At 41.4% G+C, this 21,208-nt stretch overlaps 3 protein-coding genes across 4 annotated transcripts in view; 2 read left to right on the top strand and 1 right to left on the bottom strand.

Annotated features, from left to right (window-relative positions):
* LOC147874543 (kelch-like protein 10) overlaps window positions 1–17,089 on the top strand; it is a 42,807-nt gene extending 25,718 nt beyond the window's left edge. Inside the window, exon 10 of the mRNA XM_087345281.1 lies at window positions 15,832–17,089. Within this exon, the coding sequence (XP_087201407.1) occupies window positions 15,832–16,228 (397 nt within the window). The 3' untranslated portion in view covers window positions 16,229–17,089. The remainder of the gene's footprint in view (window positions 1–15,831) is intronic.
* The window catches only part of LOC147874542 (uncharacterized), a 123,486-nt gene that overhangs the window by 44,497 nt on the left and 57,781 nt on the right, over window positions 1–21,208 (bottom strand). The window lies entirely within an intron of this gene.
* LOC147874544 (kelch-like protein 10) lies at window positions 667–14,510 on the top strand. The gene is made up of 7 exons (XM_087345354.1): window positions 667–859; window positions 3,558–3,712; window positions 6,715–6,966; window positions 8,328–8,607; window positions 10,265–10,536; window positions 12,167–12,336; window positions 14,275–14,510. Exons 2-7 carry the CDS (start codon window positions 3,561–3,563, stop codon window positions 14,508–14,510), a joined length of 1,362 nt encoding a protein of 453 aa, XP_087201480.1. The 5' UTR covers window positions 667–859; window positions 3,558–3,560.

Below are 21,208 nucleotides of genomic sequence, written 5' to 3' on the forward strand. Positions count from 1 at the left end.
ATACATATTCCCATTATTTTTAAATTTATTTCCTTCTGATAGAGAACACATTCAGTATTATTTATTGACTTCTTCCATTTATGATTGAATGTAACCAAATTATAAGTTAAGAGTAATTATCTTTGTTTACACTTAAAATTGTTCGTTATCGGGACTTTTCACATCGTCTGTTCTTTTAAAACCACGACGTTTCGGAAGGTGGTTCTGCCTCCGTCTTCAAGTGAGAGGTACTCACTCTGCTGGGTCCCTTAGATAAAGCTAGTCTCTGTCACTGAACAGACGATGGAAAAGTCCTGATAACGAACAATTTTAAGTGAAAACTACCGTCGTCAAAACCCTTTAGAATTGTATCTTTGTGTTTCTTTTAAACTACCAACAATGTGTAAATATGAACCGACAATGGTCAGCCTTTATGTAAACACCTGCGTGCATAACAATGCAAGAAAAGTATTGGAATTTCTAACCCACGCCTCAACAATATTGGCTGAGAATGCCGTCAGGCTCTTTTCTCGTAACTTATGCGTGCAATATAATAGACTGAATGAACCGTATTGCACTCCATTCCTTTACCTAAGAAACTAATTGTTACGTCATATGTTTACTCGGCATTGTTGTGTTTCATTATCGCCGTCAACAATCCGCTTTCGATATTGCGGAAAGAGCTGAGCTGTGAATCTGTTGTAGAAGACGTGCGTCGTACAGTAGACAATTTTTTTGCTGTTAAAATCCTTTTAGGATATCACGAGTTCTTATCTTATATAAGAATTATTAAGAAATCTGTGATACTCCATTTTAGTTTTGGTTAAATTGATAATTGCCGGTGGACATCGTGGTCTCTTACAACTGAACAAAGTTTGAGGTAAGGGATTCCTATTTATTATTAATTATTCATCACATTTAATGTTTTCATCTGCATTTGTGAACTCGTGTAAGAGAATTAGACTTGTCTTCTTTTGACGTAAATACGTGTATATGGAAGGGTCATTCGGGAAAACAGCGTTAGGAAAATGTGTAAGATTCATATCAACAATGTGTAAATATGGCCGACAATGGTCAGCTTTTATATGAACTCCTGCGTGCGTAACAATGATTTACCTAAAACTAATTGTTACGTCACCTGTTTACTCGGCATTGTTGTGATTCATTATTGCCGTCAACAATCCGCTTTCGTCATTGCGGAAATAGTTGAGATGTGAATCGCTTGTAGAAGAAGTGCGTCGTAGAATAGACAATTTTGTGCTGCTAAAAACGTTTTAGAATATCTGTCCTCCACTCTCGCCATTTTAGATTTGATTAAATTCATCTTTTCCGGTGGACGTCGTGGTCTCCTACAATTGAACAAAGTTTGAGGCAAGGGATTCCTATTTATTATTATTGTTTATCACATTTAATGTTTTCTTCTGCATTTGTGAACTCGTGTAAGAGAATTAAACTTTTTTAACACAATTTCAAGTGACATTAGATTGACTTCTGTTTGTTCACGGCATCATTGATAATAAAAGAATATTCCAGTAGGCAATTAACATTTTACAATTTTAAAGGAATAAAAAGTTTTTCGTAGCCCAGAATCTTAATAAAAATATGTGGATGCTAAGAAGTGGGGTTTGTATTCTGAATAATAATTCTAACGCTTTACATCTGTTGATACATCGACATTATTAAAGCGTTTTAGGGAACTGTGAATAATTTTTATTTCGGTTTTACAAGCCTAATTATCGACGAATCTCCGTCCTATTATCAGCAGGTTAAATCCGGGGAATGTTTGCTGTTATTGAGTGCAAAGTATTTATGGGTGCAAAACTTGGTCTTTCACTTTGAGGGAGGAACTTAGACTGAGGGCCTCTGAGAACAGAATGTCGAGGAAGATGTTTGGACCCAAATCGGGAGTGGGATAGATAATAGAGAAAATGCATGACGAGCTCCTCACCCGATGTTGTTAGGGGCAGGGGAGGGGAGGTGTGTTTACAAGACCTGAAGGGAGGAGACTTCTGGGAAGACCTCGGCGTAGGTGGCAGGATAACTTTAAGATGGGTCTTAGGGAGATGGGACTCGATGGAGCGAACTGGATGCAACTGGCTCAGGATAGACCCCGGTGGCGGGCTTTTGTGAAATCGATGATGAAGCTTCTGGTTCAGTAAGGAAGTGGACTATTCTTTGACGAGCCGAGTACCAATCGACTTTCCATAGAACATCTTTCACATTGCAGTTTGTGAGTAGCGTGATCTAGGCCTGATCTACGCATGCGTTAGAACAAATTAGAGCTTTTGTGACTGTTACCAACTGTAATTCTCTCGTTCGTTTGATAAATTTACATTACATTTTGTGCTTGAGTGTATATAAAAGTGTAACTTAGGCAGGAAAGTCCTTAATCAAGTAAGCTCTTACGCACTTTTAGTTCTACAGAGAGAGAAGAACTCGAAAATTTTATGCTTATGAAAAGGCGTAACATCCTTTTTCCAAAATTTATTTGTTAACTGTCTGGTTCTGCATCAAAGGTCACGCAATTTCTATGGCATATTCTTTTCGTAATTTTTTTAAAATCGGTTCACCAGAGTAGAGGCATCTAAGACTTTATTGATTACATTGATATTTTATACGTGATGTCTACGTAGTTTACATATAAGAAGATTTAAATTTATGCGAGTAATGACAAACACGCGGCATGACTTAATATTGCCTATTTGAGTCACATTATCAGGGTGATTAAGCCAAGAAGAGTGAGATGGGCGGGGCATGTGGAGTGCATGGATGGGGTGAGAGGTGTGCACCGGATATTTTTGGAAAGCCTGAGGAGAAAAGGTCGCTGGGGAGACCTAGACGTAGATGGGAGGATAATTTCAGGCGGGATCTATGGGAGATAGGAGTTGAAGGAGACTGGAGTTTGTTGGCCCAGGGTAGGGTCTGATGGAAAGCTTTGGTTGGTTGGGTGAAGAAACTTCGTATTCCGTAAGCCGTCTAGGTAGTTAGTTAGTTAGTTAGATTAGTCACATTTAAAGCTTTGTCATTTTGTATTGAATCTCAACAGGCATTCTACAACAAAGAAACAAACTGAGTCCATAGAACAGAAGGCCTGCTTGAGAATCTAACAGTAGCCCAGGTAATCAAATATCTCGACTTTTATGAAACTTTAAGTTTCATGTCTGTGTTTACAAGACCCCGCCTCTAAGCCACATCCACAAGCAGATGTAGAAAATCCACAACTTCATTCCCCACCTCCCTAAGATCCATTTTAATATTATCCGAGCAAAGGATGGGACTCTCAAGTGACCTTTTCTTTTCAGGTCTTCCGATTAAAAAGTTCCACTTCTTGTATCTGCCATGTGTTCTACATGCCCCGCCCATCTCATCACTCTTGATCTGACAGCCTACAATTTATTAATTAGTGAAGAGATCTATAAAGCTCCATATTACGCAGTTTTCACCATTCCCTTGTCAGTAACTCTCTCGCAGGACCAAATATTCTTCTCAGTATCGTGTTCCCTCTCAGTCACTCTCAGTCGATGTGCACACGCGTCGGTATGAAGAAAAATCTGTAACAGCGATCGACTGTCTTTCAGGAGATGGACTCAAACCAAATTCTGACCGAAGCATCGATCAACCTGAATAAGCTGAGAGAGGAGAACCTCTTGTGTGACGCGGTGCTGAGGTTGGAGGACGGCGGCGTCTTCCGAGTCCACAGAGTGATTCTGTCGATGCGCAGCGAATATTTCAGGTTTGTTCATTTACTGACGTGGTTAATTAACACGTGAAATTAGGACATAATAGACGTCAATTCGTATGTGAAATGTTTTATCCCCTTTGATGCAGAAACGTGTATTTTTATACGGCTGATTGTCTTTTGTTATTTGTTCGTTGTCATGAAATCTCACGGCGGAGAGGAAGAAGAAGAAGAAGAATGTCCTCTGGACGTTGCGCCGTAGAAACTGAGTGGCATTTCAGACCTAATTACTGCCTTCTTTCCTTGATGATGGAGGCAGAAAGCACGTCTGTAACGTCCGATAATTTCTACGAGACAACATCCCAGAAGACGTGGGTGGTTTTTGTACTAATTCTTAAGTGCGGTTGTACCAAGGCGACAGTCAATCGATCTGGAGGGAGAAATGGAAACAATCCATTTCTAAAACGTCTCCGTCTTAATACATAAAGACGACCGACAAGGTCCAGAAGAAATGCCCGGAACATTGAAAGCAGCTGTCTGAAGTATAATGAACTGTGGGAAGGAACTTCGCAGTAAATGTAAGACTTGAGGTTCTCACAGCGGTGAGTCTGAAGATTTCTGTCTTCTGGGTTGTTGCGCTGTGTAGTCTGGTCGATGTTAACCAACGTTTCAGAGGTCATACTGCCTCCGTCATCAGGGCGATGAGTATGAAGATTTCTGTCTTCTGGGTTCTTGCGCTGTGTAGTCTGGTCGATGTTAACCAACGTTTCACAGGTCATACTGCCTCCGTCTTCAGGGCGATGAGTATGAAGATTTCTGTCTTCTGGGTTGTTGCGCTGTGTAGTCTGGTCGATGTTAACCGACGTTTCAGAGGTCATACTGCCTCTGTCATCAGGGCGATGAGTATGAAGATTTCTGTCTTCTGGGTTGTTGCGCTGTGTAGTCTGGTCGATGTTAACCGACGTTTCAGAGGTCATACTGCCTCTGTCATCAGGGCGATGAGTATGAAGATTTCTGTCTTCTGGGTTGTTGCGCTGTGTAGTCTGGTCGATGTTAACCGACGTTTCAGAGGTCATAATGCCTCCATCATCAGGGTGATGAGTATGAAGATTTCTGTCTTCTGGGTTGTTGCGCTGTGTAGTCTGGTAGATGTTAACCAACGTTTCAGAGGTCATACTGCCTCCATCATCAGGGCGATGAGTATGAAGATTTCTGTCTTCTGGGTTGTTGCGCTGTGTAGTCTGGTCGATGTTAACCGACGTTTCAGAGGTCATAATGCCTCCATCATCAGGGTGATGAGTATGAAGATTTCTGTCTTCTGGGTTGTTGCGCTGTGTAGTCTGGTAGTTGTTAACCAACGTTTCAGAGGTCATACTGCCTCCATCATCAGGGCGATGAGTATGAAGATTTCTGTCTTCTGGGTTGTTGCGCTGTGTAGTCTGGTAGTTGTTAACCAACGTTTCAGAGGTCATACTGCCTCCATCATCAGGGCGATGAGTATGAAGATTTCTGTCTTCTGGGTTGTTGCGCTGTGTAGTCTGGTCGATGTTAACCGACGTTTCAGAGGTCATACTGCCTCTGTCATCAGGGCGATGAGTATGAAGATTTCTGTCTTCTGGGTTGTTGCGCTGTGTAGTCTGGTCGATGTTAACCGACGTTTCAGAGGTCATAATGCCTCCATCATCAGGGTGATGAGTATGAAGATTTCTGTCTTCTGGGTTGTTGCGCTGTGTAGTCTGGTAGTTGTTAACCAACGTTTCAGAGGTCATACTGCCTCCTTCATCAGGGCGATGAGTATGAAAATTTTTGTCTTCTGGGTTGTTGCGCTGTGTAGTCTGGTAGATGTTAACCAACGTTTCAGAGGTTTTACTGCCTCCGTCATCAGGGCGATGAGTATGAAGATTTCTGTCTTCTGGGTTGTTGCGCCGTGTATTCTGGTCGATGTTAACCAAAGTTTCAGAGGTCATACTGCCTCCATCATCAGGGCGACTAAAAATATGAAGATTTCTGTCTTCTGGATTGTTGCGCTGTGTAGTCTGGTAGATGTTAACCAACGTTTCGGAGGTCATACTGCCTCCATGATTAGGGCGATTAAAATATGAAGATTTCTGTTTTGTGGGTTCTTGCGCTGTGTAGTCTGGTCGATGTTAACCAACGTTTCAGAGATCATACTGCCTCCATCATCAGGGCGATTAAAATATGAAGATTTCCGTCTTCTGGCTTGTTGCGCTGTGTAGTCTGGTCGATGTTAACCAACGTTTCGGAGGTCATACTGCCTCCGTCATCAGGACGATGAATACATGTTTCATTGTCAGGAGAGAATCTTTCGAGAATTTGTGCATACTTTAATCTGCTTGTGTTTTAAATAAAGATGCCCTGGGTACTCGAAATGAGAAATGAATTATAAGCGTGAGCCATTGTTTCTGTTTTCTAAGAGACGTATCTCACGTCTTGTTACGAGCTTTGCCCCTCTTTCGGTTTTCAGACAATCAAAACTTTCCGTTTGTCTTGCGCTGCAAATCCCTTAATTAGTAATAGGAAAATGTTTTCTGGTTGGTGATGACTTTTTATAGTCCGCGTAGAAACATCGGCTTTTCTTTCAAGTGGTTTATTGTCGGGAAAATGTTTTGACAGAGCAAATAGATTTCATATTTCGAACTGTTCATTCAGTGGAATGTACAGCCCGCGATGTATGTTGAAATATTTGCGTTGGCTTTAAAATTTCTGTAGTAGTTGTTATAAACTCAGATATCTCTTGAAGGAGTCAAGGTTATGTAAGAAACGAGGTGACATTCTCTAGTTCAAATGTTCGCTGCTTGCTTTCCGATTTTTAAGTTACTTTCTTTTAAGACTACGCAAACACTTCACCCACACGCAGTTAATCCGGTCCCATTCGGAATCATTCTGGGAGTTTTTGAAGTATTCCGATCACAAGAATTCATCCACCACATTGACGAAAGGATATTTTTATTTGGCTGCGTGAGTCATACAAACTTAAAGTTTATGCGCATGACTTGTAATTTTCTGATTTCCGTTTCTCTAAATCGACGTTTCAGGACCCTCTTCACGACAAAACTGCACACCGGTGAGGAGACTGATGTTCTCCTCCACGGAGTCAGCTCAGACATGATGACCCAGATACTGGATTATGCTTATTTTCGCGAGGTGGACATCCGCTCCAACAACGCGCGTCAGCTGTTCGTGGCGGCTGATTACTTTTGTATTCCGAACGTTACTAAGGTCTGCTACGACTTCCTCAAGGACGAGATAAACGTCGACAAGTGTATCGGCATCATGCAGTTCGCAAGGTAATTTATGTTCATTTATCATTTGCTGTTTCGCCAGCTTTCGTCGCTGGAGCGAATCAGCTTTCCTCAAGAGCAGTCGAGTGCCGGGTCGGAGATTAAAGCCTCTGACTGAGGACTGGGAAATTTATAAAGCGTTGTAGGTCAGGGTTGTTGGCGGGTTATTATTAACGTCCCTGAAATTTAAATGAACTGATTTAACTGCGTATGTTTTGAGCGTCATTATGACAAGCAGATGAATAATTTCACCATATAGAACGTTAATCGCGATCTATTGCAGAGTCATAATCAAATCCACTCGACTTCCTATCCTTCTTTCTTTCTTCTTTCTTTCTTTCTCTGCTGAACTCCTTGCTCTTACATAATCCTCCCGATATCAAAATGAACATTCAGCCCCACATCCTTCTGCATACAGCAAAACCTCTGTTGACCGAGCCTCGATTATCCGATTCCCGCATTAAGCGACCGAATTTCAACCAGATCGGTTGCGATCGGTTTCCACCGGCGAGAGTGGTTCAAACTATGTCCACGCAATACAGTTCATTGATCTAACCTCGCCCCAGATTTTGCTGATTATTATGAACACTTCAGGACATTTGTAGAATTGTTTATTATCGGGCAAAGACACAGACCAACGCGCTGGTCCCCGTAGAAGCTGAACTCTAACTCCTTCTTGTTCAGGACAACATAGCAAGGAAATCGACTGACATCGGCAGAATCACACCAGAACCTCCAGTTCATGCGATGGACAGAATGACTGATAAATTCACGTTTTTAGTACAAGAACTCCCTCGAACAACGCTCACGAGTGAGTTTGTCGTCGGCTTGTGCGTGCGGCACGCCCGCATCATTCGCTAGCGACTAAAATCTGTATTGAGTATCAACTTATTTGTTCAATTCCATGACAACGTTCCCCTTTCCCCCGCTCATCCGACCCGTGGTTCCCCCATTTAGTCCGGTTACACGAGTTTTCACGGGATTAACACACACAGTTACCAAAACGTCGTTTCGCCAAGGTTAAGGCCAGAATTCAAAATTCTACACTCCTCATCTCACTGCCTTCTTCACTTGCGTACTCCATGCCCTTGTTTCAACCTACAACCTTATCGCGAGGACCAACGGGCATTGCCTGGGTACCTTCAGAGCCGAGAGCTTTCTATTTTGGATCGGTTAAACGGAGCGTCTCTCAGCGTTGCCTCTCCACGTGTCTGTTCTCAGAATTGCTTATTCGGGCTTCAAAGGGCTAAGGTAAAAACTGCAGGCGAAATACTGTGGTGTGCAAATGCTTGAGAATCCAGTTCTTGCTGCAGTGTTTAATTGTGCCAGACTCCGAATCTGAGTCGGCTCTTACCTCGCTGTCGCAGGTTACACTTCATCGCCGACCTTGGGACTCGCGCTAGTCGCTTCGTTCTGCGCCACTTCGTGGAACTGTCTCATCAGAGCAAAGAACTGCTGGAACTGCCTGTAGAGGAGCTGCAAGCGATAATCGAGGACGAGGAACTGAACGTGAGGGACGAGAGAGTTGTGTGGCGGTGCATTCTCCGGTGGATCAACCACGACCCGGACAACAGGAAAGGTCACATCGCGGGCCTTTTGAAGGGCGTCAGACTTGGACGACTTCATGCAAAGTATTTCAAGGAGACGGTCAGTATGCCCCTGAAATCGTGGAAGTTTATGGGAAGTGAAGCCCGCGTTTTCAATTCCATAATCACACGTGTTCGTAACTAATTAATGCAAATTGTGAACCTTTTTCTTCGTCACGTGTAAGCCCGTCTGTCTGTCTGTCCGCAGTTCCAGCTCGAGAACGTCTAGACGGATGTTTATTAGATTTAATATTGATTACCTTTAACAGAATCTGTTGACATATTCCAATTCTGGTTAAAATCTTACAATAACAACGTGTAAAACTACACAATTATTTTAATGCCTTCTACTGTGCAAAATTTGCTGCGTAAGAAATCCCCAGATTAACTTAGTTGCCATGGTTACAATAACTTCCTGTGGAATGCCGCTGGTAACACGCTCGCATACGCGTGTGTATGTGCAAAACAAATATTCGATTCGTCCTTTTATGCAAAAATGTTGTTCGAGTTAATAATCGTCTTTTATTTATCGTCTCTAATTTTGAGAGTCCGACTGCGCTACAATCTTTAATTGAAGTCTCAGCTTTCATTAAGATCCATTACGTGTTTCAGTTCAACTACAGCATTTCACCGTTAACTGCATTCAAACGCCCACACAGCTTGAATAGGAAAATCCTCCAATAGATAAATCACGTCTTCCGGCGCAGCGTTCTACATAACCAAAGATCCTATTGCCATAAGAAGCTTATCTTAGCTGCTCTAATAATTTCAAGTATCTCCAACGATGAACACTTAGCATGATAATCTTCAGCTGATTGACCATATAGAGACAACAGATATCCGAAACGTTCAACAAGATAGATTCGTTTTACATCCAAGAGAAAATTTCCCGAGGGGCTTCAAATTCATAGACAGCTTTAACATTCAAATATTTTAAACGTAATCTCACGAAGCAGCCTTACAACTTAAGATATTCCTTCTTCCATTTCATCATGCTCTTTAACCCGAGAGGAAAAAATGTTCTATTCAAGGTCAAATGCCCTGTGATTTCAGACACTCGCCTCTTAAGAATACTTGTGAAACAATCGCACGGATTCATGAAAATGTTAACTGCTTCAAGTGTCTTTACAGTTTAGCATTCGTGTCTACTAGTTTCCAACACTTAAAGAGAACCACCTGATGATGACTAATTAAGGTCGAAACATGCAATGGCTCGTAATAGACATTGAGCCCATAATCACACGCTGTTGTGTTGACGGACCTTCCACCCCAACCATCAATATGCAGAAGGTTGCCTCACTTGAAATTCGAAGCAACTAATTGTCATAATTTCCTTTCGATGTTACGTAATTTTGACGATTAATTAAAGTTATCGAATCAAAAAGAATGTGCATCTCGCACGGGAGAGACGAGAAATAAATTACAATTTTGAATGTAACTCAAAATGCAGCCATTACTGAAGGATTCAACTTTAAGTTGAAACACATTTCAATACTTTTCTCTAAGTTCGATTTAACCTTGATTTCGCTTCTCTCCACACCCTGTGCATTTGTTAAGAGCGTCGTTACATAAACCAAAATGCATATTTTCCTGTATATACCACAGTCTATTTCGGCGATTCCCCAACCAAATTATGTGTGAATTTAATGTGTGCTCTGCAATTGAACATGGCATCCCTTCCTAAAAGTTCATAAGGTCCACATTGAACTGTTCAAAAGGTGTCAAAGCACCCGTACGTGACGGAAAATGAGGCGTGCAGACCCGTGATGTCAGAGACGCTCGCGTTTCTGCACGACTCAGAAATGATGATGGAAGGAGACAAGGACTTCGTGACACCAAGGATTGCCTACCCGCGAATCCCACAGGACATTCTGTTTGCTATTGGTGGGTGTCGCGACGGAGAGCCGTCAGATGTGATCGAAGCGTACGACGCACTTGCTGACCGGTGGAGTGTTGTGAGTTGCACGCATTTCTACTCTTACCGCTGCTTGTTAAATGACGCCTCCGAGAAAAACTACTTTTCCTCCTTTTTGTTTATTTTTACTAAGTAATCGTTTATTTAAGCTTAATTACAAGCAGCTCTTAGCCTCTTTATTTCGTGATCTTTTATTTCCATTGCACTGAACACTTTTTTAAGATAAGCTTCAAAGACATGAATTAAAACGTGACAGTGGAACCACAGTTCCGGGGATTTTGACGTAAATACGTCTATACCGAAAGGAAGTTTATATATTGGCTTTATTCTAAATATTTCCTTTATACATTCTTACAATTGAGTAAAGTTTGATTAAGACTTTGCTTATTTAACTTGAATTAGTTACGCTTCATATGGGTCTGTGGTAGCTGAATGTAATGTAAAGTTTTATAGGTAACAACAATGCCGAGTAAACAGATGAGGATTCCTAGGTAACATAACAAAGAAGTTACACTTTTTCGTTTCCCTTTTTCGTTCCAATTTTTTGCCGAATGACCCTTCCTCATAGACGTATTTACGTCAAAATAATAAATAAATAAATTACACAAATGCTAAGTCTCGTATACAATATAAGTTCTAATAGGAATCGACGAAGGATGTGAAGTTTTCCTTAAATACCGCTTACAATAAGCGTCCTACTTCACCTGTCATGGCAACCTGTCTGCTGATTTTCGACATCGTTGATCGTCAGTGGATTTCAACGTAATGAATGAAGCACTGATCGGTGTGCATGTTGGCCATCTGCGTGGTCACGCCTCATGAATTAGAAGGCTTTGGGGTGGGGTGGCGGACCTACTGCCTCCATCTTTGCGTCGATAAAACCCAAAACACCAACATCTGTCTTTGCCATCGCACGAACCTGAAATGTCAGCTGTTGATCAGAAATTGATTCTACGTTTGTCTGTCGAACTTGACGAGAGCTTCTCTTCGGGTCTTCCTGCTTCCTCCGTCTCTCTTATAATTCCTCAATTGCTCCAAGTTAATTTCTCACGGTCTTTGTCGAGTGCCTCCCTCCACGGGGTAGCAATTTCGGTCCACTGTTGGGGGTTGAACCTCTGCTCTGGTGGTTGGTCGCTTGGCCTCTAATGTAAGGACTTCACTTCAATAGACCGAATGACCCAAAGAAACATAAAGCCATAATCTGTCGTTCCTGCAGGTGGAGGGGGTCGACTCGATCGGTCCGCGAATGGCCCATCGCACGGCAGTGGTCGGTTTCGACATTTACGTCATCGGTGGTCACGACGGCAAGGAAATCTTAAGATCATGTTGCTGCTTCAACGCTGTTACGAAGACATGCCGTCAGGTGGCGCCTATGCATGAACGCAGGTAAGATGCAGATCGGTAACTAAGGAACTCCTTGGAGCAGAGTCCTTCTTCAAAATGCTGATAGTCGCTCTCTTAGTCAAGATATAAATCTGGGCAGGGGATGTAAAATTGAACCACTCACACACAGGAGCATCGAGCAAAGTGTGAATAGGTCGGAGGACTTTTGCGACAATTTTGGTTTTAAGAATGCGATTTGATTGTTAGTTCATTTGAATTGTGACATAACAATGACGAGCGAACAATTGGGTTCTGCGAGAGGAAATGCATCTGAATCAGCAATAAATGAGCATAGCAGACAGCGTACTTTTGTTCGTTTCAGAACCGCTTTAATGGTGGCAGTTCTGCGAGGTGCAGTGTACGCCATGGGCGGTAAAGTTAGAGAGCATTATCTCAGAACGGCTGAAAGATACGACTGCAAGGCGAACAAGTGGTCGAGGATCGCTCCCATGAACAAAGAGCGATGCTATGCAAGTGCGGCTGTACTGAATGGTACGTAAATCCTGTGAAACAGAAATTTGTGAATTAGTGCAGAAGGCGAGGCGTCTGTCTGTCCGCGTGTAAGAAGGCGAGAACGGTTGAAGGAATCGCGGGATTAGAGGTTTCTAACGGCGGGGAGTACGAAGATGGCTGTCGTTTGGCTTCTGCCGACGTTTCAGACGAACTTAATTCCTTCATCTTCAAGGCATTCCTCCTCGCTCTTGATCTCTGTCTCCCTCACTCCATCGTCCCATATTCTTTTATTATCTCTTCTTTTATCCGTGCTACGGACTTCGTTATTTCACAGACTGCAATGGCTTGAAGTTCTGAGTGCGTGATGGTTTCTTCTGCTCTCGTAAGCTGTCCCTGTGCGTCGTCTTCTGCCTTTTTAGTGTACACACGGAGTGAATGCAAACAACCATCAAACTATCAAATTGGCTCTCAAATAGTGCAGATGCAATATGTTTTTGAGACAGTTAATAATCTCATGTAAATAGCGCATTGTATTATAAATGTAGAGCACCTTTTAGCAGCTCGTACCGTACATCTCTGGTACAAAATTTAATAAAATTCGTTTCACAGAAGATTTCAATTATGCATTAATTTAATCACTTTATGCTGTTTATGTTAAATTTTATCAGTTAAACTCGTCTTCTTTGACACGCTGATTGTCTGGTCTCGAAACAAAGAAACAGATGAACAGTGCAGTTTCTGTGACTCGAAGGGGGACTTAATAGATTTTCAAATTTAAGTAGGGATTGTCCCATGTCTGTGCTCTGCATGGACCAGTTTAATTATAGCTAATTTGTTTTTGCAGACAAAATATACGTCGCTGGAGGATATTATTATTTCAATGACTTAAACTCGGTGGAAGTTTATGACCCGGACACCAACCGATGGACTTTTGTTGCACCAATGCTTTCTCGACGTGACTATTTTACTTGCGTCTCGTTCCACGGCTGTCTGTACGCCCTAGGTGAGAACTCTGGACATTCTGAGTGATGCTCCTCTATCCTCCTGACAGAACTTGATATTGTGAAATGTTTTCCAGGTTTTCTTTGAGTGACTGAGATTTTATGAACAGCATTTTTCTCCTGTCATTACAGAGTTAGTTTGTCAGTAATTTTAACCGCGATTCGTGGTTTCGATTACATTCTCCACAAAGAACACTTAACTAACTAACTAACTAACATCGCGTAATCTCTTATGGTATCTCAACTAATGTATGCCCCATTTGTCACAGAGTCCCAGTTTTACAGGTAAATATTTTGTTCTTGTAGCAAGGAAATTTCAGTTTGCCGTGCTGTTATCCCGAAAAAGCCGATGGTTTAAAGCAGTCCCTTCGCAGTCTTTGATATTCGTCACTTGTTTGTGTAACGCCATCTTGTGTTGATAATTAAGGCTACTTTCTCACGCAGTTTCATGAAGTAGACAACAGATGTCAGGCGCAATTTCCTGATGCTACAAGTACGAAAATAAAATTGTAGCTGTTCCTGGTACTAAAACTGACAATGCAAGAGGGAATGAATTTTCTTTGTTGTATTTAATTCATTCGTTCCTTTTACGGAATCACCAATTTTAAGAGCGTAAATCAGTTTGTAAGACGGTCGGAGTGTGAAGCATCGAAGTAACTGGAAATACAAACATCTAGAAATTTTTAACTGGTAATCTTGAAGAGAAGATACCACTTGTGATACATTGGAGTAAAATGAAGGATAATATTAAAATGTTTTAAGTAACTAGAGTATTTGAGATGAGGTCAACTACCGACTTTTGTGAATAAGGTAATGAATCATGTGGCTTCATAAAGGCCAAACATTTCGTGGCCAGGTGATAGAGTAATAAATATCAAGAAGGGCCCCGCTGAGTGGGGTTAGAAAAAATTCCCTTTGGCAGCTTTTTTTATATCCTGTGACCTTTTACGGAATGTGTGTGTGTGTGTGTGTGCAGGAGGACACGTCGTAAAATCAACCCAGCTCTGTACCGAAAAGTACGACCCTACAGAAGACACGTGGACCGAGATCCGTGCCATGAACTTCTATTACCATGAACTCCACGCAGAAGTGATGGACGACACGATCTTCGTCATCAGTTATTCTCCTAAGTTGACTAAATTAGAATCACACGTCGCATATTTCAATGACAAGGAAAAGCAATGGTTTGTTTCATTGTTCAGGACTGTATAATCACAAACTCTTACTTTCGAAAAGCTCTAGGAAGTAAAATGTTTCCGGTCAAATATCCGCGATCTTGCGGATGCAGCGTCTTGTAGTGTCGTAGAAACTGACCGACGTTTCAGAGGTTCTTACTGCTTACCCAGGGACTCGAATAAACGCGCGAAAGATGTCTGAGAGGAAAGGGGTAAAATGAAAGGAGGCAGGGCGACGTTGCGGTCAAGCTGATTGGTTAAATCAGAGGGCTATTGACTAGGAATGCTAATCAGACGTAAGCTGTGACTGTATTAATAAGAAGCTCTTTGACCAAGTTTCTTTGATCAGTGGCACTCTCTTGGGCAGGAAGTGTCTGGCGTTCAGCACATCAGCATCGCCATAATCTTCCGCTTTCATCGAAGTGTTAGGCCAGTTTCAGGTTTAACGACGCCTACCGTCACATGTTCCCATTTCTGATGGACGTTTATTTTAAAATGGCTGTCTCTTGGCGTGTTTGACAATGCAGTCTCCTGCCATCTGTTGACGGATTGAGTAAGGAGCTCTAAAAACAACCAAGAAGACAAATTTCGTCATACTCGACTGTTCAAGAACCAGGAATTCATTCGATTTTGGTTTGTGTCTGTTTTACGTCCAGCAGAACCTCTCCAGAACTATTTTTGGTGGGACAAAGAATTTTTGAAAATATTTTGCTAAAAGAGGGAAATGTTGTCAAGGGCTCATGTCTCAAACAAGACGTGCTTATCTCTCCAAAGAAAGCGTGTGATTAAATTTATTATTCTGACCGAAGTCAATGGCTTAATGAAATGTACCAAACAAAGCTTGCACAGAACACAAGTCAGTTGACAGCCTCTTAAAATAGTCGTAATCTCTACCTTCATTATGATGTAATAAAATGTATTACGTTATGATAGCAATTTGGCCTGTGTTCTATGTGCATGAGTGAAAGAAAGATCGCGTGGGAACTGTTCTGAAATATGGTGAGGCAATCGTGCATTGAATTCCGATTGGGGGAAATTTTGTTAAGGTTTTCTGGAAACAAAATACAAGCAACGACATTTCGGTGGAAGCTGTGCCCTTAGCTTCAAGCAGTTTCCCATTCCACCCAAAGACAGAGCCAGCCCATCAGACATGGATATTTTTAGGTCAACACATTTTACGACTCCCAAAGAAAATTCTTTTATACTCATTCTACATTGAAATCTCTGATATTTTAGAACTCCATACATATTTTCTGTAATTTTGTCAGAGAAATGTCATAAAAATTGACTTGAGTGTAGATAATACTGATGGAAGATGGAAGATTGTTTGTTTTCACTTTTAACATTTCAAATTGCAGGCACGAGGTGGCAGGCATGAATGTTTGTAGATCCGGGATGTCGACTTGTGTCATCGAGAACCTACCGAATGCAAGGGATTACGCCTACAAACACAGAGACAAATTAATGGAGGAGAAATGCAAGAAAAGGAGGATGATAAAAGCAAAAGAGGAGGAGGAGAAATGCAAGAAAAGGAGGATGATAAAAGCAAAAAAGGATGAGGAGAAACGCAACAATGAAGGAGGAGAAATGCAAGAAAATGTTGGTTTGGAAAATAACCGTCCTTCCACACACACTCGTCCTTCTGCTGATGTAGCCACGGGTTCAACCCCAGTAGCTAGGCCGGCGCTGGTGTGGTTACAACGTTTCTTACTTTGGTGCGTGGAGAGGGTTAAAGGTTTTCTCAGGATACCTTGACATAGGGTCAGTCGGTGGGCGAGGACCTCCGACTCTCAGGGATTACACGGAGAGGTCTTAATTGGAGTAGCGCTCGCGAGAGGGCAGCGACGTCGCTGAGCTGTTGCAATTCTTGACGACACAGTTGTTGTTGAAATCACTCAATTTCTTCACGAATTGAGACACGCTGATGCAAAGACACAATTATGCTGATATTCAGGCAGTGCAATGAATCGGCTGTTTATGTACGACTTGAAGTCCAACACAACACAAGCGCGCTATCACAGTAACTGGTCTTAAATTTTAAATTGAATGCGGCGAACCGATTCGTCCCCCAAAATCACCCCATAACGTCGGAAACGCTCCGAAAAGCCACATTCGAATTTCACTGGTCCAATCGCAGTGAGGCGTCTGTTCTAGCGCAAACGTCATTCCATATCTGGAAAGGCTTAAGCTTTCGCCTCGTAAACAACTTTTACGAGGCGAAAGCTTTGTGAGTGTCACGGAAGCTCTCGAGGAAAGACGTTCAAGCGACTGATTGTCGCTACTCTCTTCAAATTTAATACATTAATCAATGCCAAAATTCATAAAATCAATCACATTTGGATGAAGTAACGCGTTCCAAATATAATCTCATAACGCGAACTTCGTTTGTATAAACCGGATTAATATGCCAAAGCCTGGTTTAACCTTTTCATCACAAGGTTCAGCCCGTCAGGGAATCGAACTACGAACCTGGACTGGCACAGGAAAATAAGTAGTTTGTAGTTGATTACAACCAAGACGAACACATTGATGTTAATTACTTTCCTTATGAAAATAATGTACAAATTTGAATTGATGTAAGAGTTACAAAAATAAAAATAAATATTGTTTTCTCCTCAAGAAGTCTTATTGAAATTAATTATTTTAAAGACGTTTAATTTTATCTAAAATATTACCATTCATCAACACACAGCAGTTTCTCTTTACGTCTTGTATTAAATGAATCCACTTGTGGCGACATGTTTCGAGTTACAAAAACGTCTTCACGGATCAGGGGAAGATTAAATGTTTTGCTTCATGAACATCGTTTACAAAAAAAGTTATTACGAAGGCAACACACTTGAGAATTTTGTATTGATTTCTGATATACGTGTGATATTTTAAAAAAGAATTCGAAAATACATTTGGCTGAGTTGCCCCAATATACCGGGTAATTATGCCATGTGCCTTAGGGAAGTACCAACATTTTCAAATGCCATGAAGAAACAGACGATGGTTTCAGTTAACAGATGTATTTATTTATTCATGGTATTTTGTAAGGTACATTTATGTATTTTAATGAATAAGCACAAAATATTACCACAAAATACACAAAACTAGGAACTTGATTTTAGTTAAGGTACAGACAGAGTAACAGAAAAATGTGACAGCTGAAATCAAATGGGGAACTCAAGGCATATCCAGGAGTCTCAGCACAAGTAAATCTGTGCAACCTTCTTCATTTTAATCTCATTCGTAATAAAGGAATCGATTGAAGATTGTTCTTGTGCTTTCGCCCTTAAACGCTGCCTTGCTCAGAAGCGTCGAGGCCATCTGATCAAATTAGCAACTGCTCGGCTAAACTACAGTTCGTATCCTGACGCGGGGAGTCCGGGGCCCATCGATTCCCTGCCAGGGATACGACACGGTCGGGGAGGACCCACTGGATAGGAGGCCGGGTGGGCCCCAGAGGCTAGACGAAAAATCCTCTGCCCCTGTCGGCGATCATTATTAAAAATATTACCATCCACTTCTTGCTATATTTAGATGATTCTACAATGAACTTCTTAATTTCTGACTTTCTCTGTGTCTTATTAGCAATGTACAGTGAATTCATTGGTAAGTTCAAGGCAACTGTCACTTTCAGACTCACCACCAGACGACGTGTGGCTCCACAAAACAGTAGAATCAGCTTTCCTGTGTCTTCGCATTTCATGCTAGAAGCCGGGAAGTGAGCGCATTGCACTTTGAACTACTCCGCATATTTTAATGATCTCGTAACAGACAGACGATAAAGTCACTGAAACGTCCATGTGTCGCCATTCTTGCCAAAAGTATTTCCCGCTTATCACCGAACAGAAGGCTCGCTATTTTGTTCCTAATGGCTGCCACCCGTCCTTGTTCTGCGCCAGATGATTTCACGTAAGACCTTATTTATTTACGCTCCATTTTAATATTATACCGCAATCTGCGTCTAGCCGTACCAGGGAACTGGTTCTCGTTGCGAGTATAACACCGCCAGCCAATCGCCTGATACGTGAGTCGAGCCAACTTAATAAATTGTGACGCGTGTTAATTGGGGGCGTGGCACAAGGCCGAGGTTCGTTCCCTGGAGAAGCTCATCCGGCCTTTCGACTGCTGATCGACGCGACGTTCTGGTTTACAATTCCCCTCACCTTCTCGCAGAAACGACCGACAAACTTCCACCTCGTCAGCCGAAATGCGCCGAATAAATAAGAGAATGAGATTATACCCTGTCCATTCTATGTCGGCACACCCTCCGAGGCACGGACAGACGCAAGAGGGCCCATTCGATCATTCACTTATTATGAGCTTCATCGTCTGTTTAAGACAAGCAAAGTTGAAAGAGGACACTCGGAAGACGAAGGAGTAGATGCAAGGATAACATTAAACAGCATCATAAAGCGTGTGAGGACGTTGACTAAATTCACGTGGCTCAGGACAGGGTCTATGGCGGGATGTCGCGAACACGCTAACGAAACGTCGTGTTCCAATAAAATGCATGGAAATTTTTTCCCTCGTTGGGCGCACTGTTAGATTCTCAAGGACTGAAGGAGCTGGAACAAAGTAAATAATACATGGGCAGGCACTAAAATTAATGACTGCCTTATTTATGGCAAGAAAAGACATGGCTTACCTCCTCCATTAGCTATTACATCTCTTATTGCGGAAGCCAGGGCCTACTCAAAAATGCCTTTCACTTCCTGTTCTATCCGTTTTCATTGCACAAGTATTTAATTAAGAGACCTAAAATATTAAAATGTGTTGATAAATCTGACAAAAAATGCAAATTAAATACAAAAACACATAAACTACCAATGTAAACACTAATATAAATGTAAAACACTAAGAAATACTAAAACAATACAAGGAAAGAACATAGAAGCGATAATCGAATTAAAACAAATAACCAAGCTAGGCCACTCTCTGGATCATTTCTCTTAATGAGAAAGTGTCCTCAAAAGAAACAAAGTTTATACCAAACACGTCCACAAATTTACATACGTCATTTGCAGCAATGACACACCTGGCTGAAGGACTATGTCTAAGAGCACTGCACACACTAAAAGTAGAAAATTCTTTTATTTATCCTGACGACACACGAATACCAACAGCGTCCATGATGGAATTGCAATTTATTTTGCCCTTAAATACATTAACCCTTGTACGTAGCGATTGGCCGACAGCAGAACTCACGAACTCTAGCGGAGAAAATGCTCAACCAAAAATTACGTGGTCCGATTTGATTGGAAAGACCTGTCCATCAGCTTTTAAATACGTCAGATTGATGTCAGATCCGGAAGTGAAAGTCAGTCGTTATTGATTTCTGTCGAGAGGCAGTGCAGCCTCCGTGATTCAACGTTTGCCTTGGGATTTAACTAAGAGTTATTCGCCTTCTTAAGTTCAAACTTTCGGACGTCGGTACTCAAACAAATATGTTCAGCGGGATAATTAGCAACATTCATTTCCTGCGGTACATATTAAACTACTGTGTGTTTCGTATCATCAAGCTCCGTGTATTGACTTTCGACATTAAACGTGTGCACAAAGAGGCGAGTGTCTCTTATGGTGACAGCCAAATACTAAATTCCAGATGTACCTGATTTACTGAAGTTGGACATGACTAAATGTGACCTGTGTGTGCACATATATATATATATATATATTTCTGACAAGCCGGATCTTTGTAATATCTCGATACATTCTAAAATAAAATTGTGACATGTGTATTAATAATTCTCAAGCGTAAGCAGACCAGACATGCAATTCAACAACTACAATTGCGTAAAATCATGCACAAGTGACGTGAGCCTATAGTCTATCGAGGTCAACAAATCTTTGAAGTGTAATGCTATGGTAGTGACTCAAACAACAAGTTTGTTCTATAATTTAAGAACATTGAAATATTTGATTGTTTAATATCGTGCAATCGATACTGGAACTCATACGATGCCTTAACATAGACAATTTGCATCACGTCACTGCGCATCAGCTTCTGCGCAAATACCCCATTAACCTAACCTGACTAACCCAAGGCAACCCAACAGCGGTATTCTGCGTCAGGTGAACTTGGCGACCTGAACAAGAATTTTCGAAATAGACCATGGATGGTCGGAAATTGCTGAAATTTTCTATGGACGTCGTGCCACAGGTAAGTAATTAAAATTCATACTCTTTCGTGTCACAACACTTATAATAAATTCTCAAGAAGGCATCAAAGTCGCGAGGTGGAAGAAACTCGAAATCGGCCACGATCACAAACATCCGACTTTATCAACAAGCAATTATGCACAAAGACGTTTGTTCATAATATCTAACTGGTTCCTATACGTGCGCAGATACGTCATAAGTCTAACAAATGCACAAAATGAGTGCAGAAAGATTTTTATGGCGAAGAAACAGATAGTGACTATGGTTATCTAAGCGCGTTGTAGCCTCATACATAAGGATTCGCGCACAGAATTCACTATACGTATACAAAGGGGTTACAATTGAATCCTAAAACATTCAAGTGACGGAAATTAAGAAAAACAACAATTAATAACAAATAATAAGGAATAAAGTGCTCTGAAATTTAAAGCAGTTAAAATCAATTCATATGTACGTGTGATTTTAAACTGAAAAAACCCGGTAATTGCACAAACTTGTAAATTTCCTTTTAATATTTTCTAATTTATTCAGTTGGGGCTTCAAGTTATAATCAGCGAATAACAACATTCTTATTCAAGCCTTTCA

The sequence above is a fragment of the Zootermopsis nevadensis genome, unplaced genomic scaffold, assembly GCF_977971745.1.
Source record: "Zootermopsis nevadensis isolate Lab colony 2312 unplaced genomic scaffold, Znev_1.0 Znev_ptg000008l, whole genome shotgun sequence".
NCBI classification, from domain to species: domain Eukaryota; kingdom Metazoa; phylum Arthropoda; class Insecta; order Blattodea; family Termopsidae; genus Zootermopsis; species Zootermopsis nevadensis.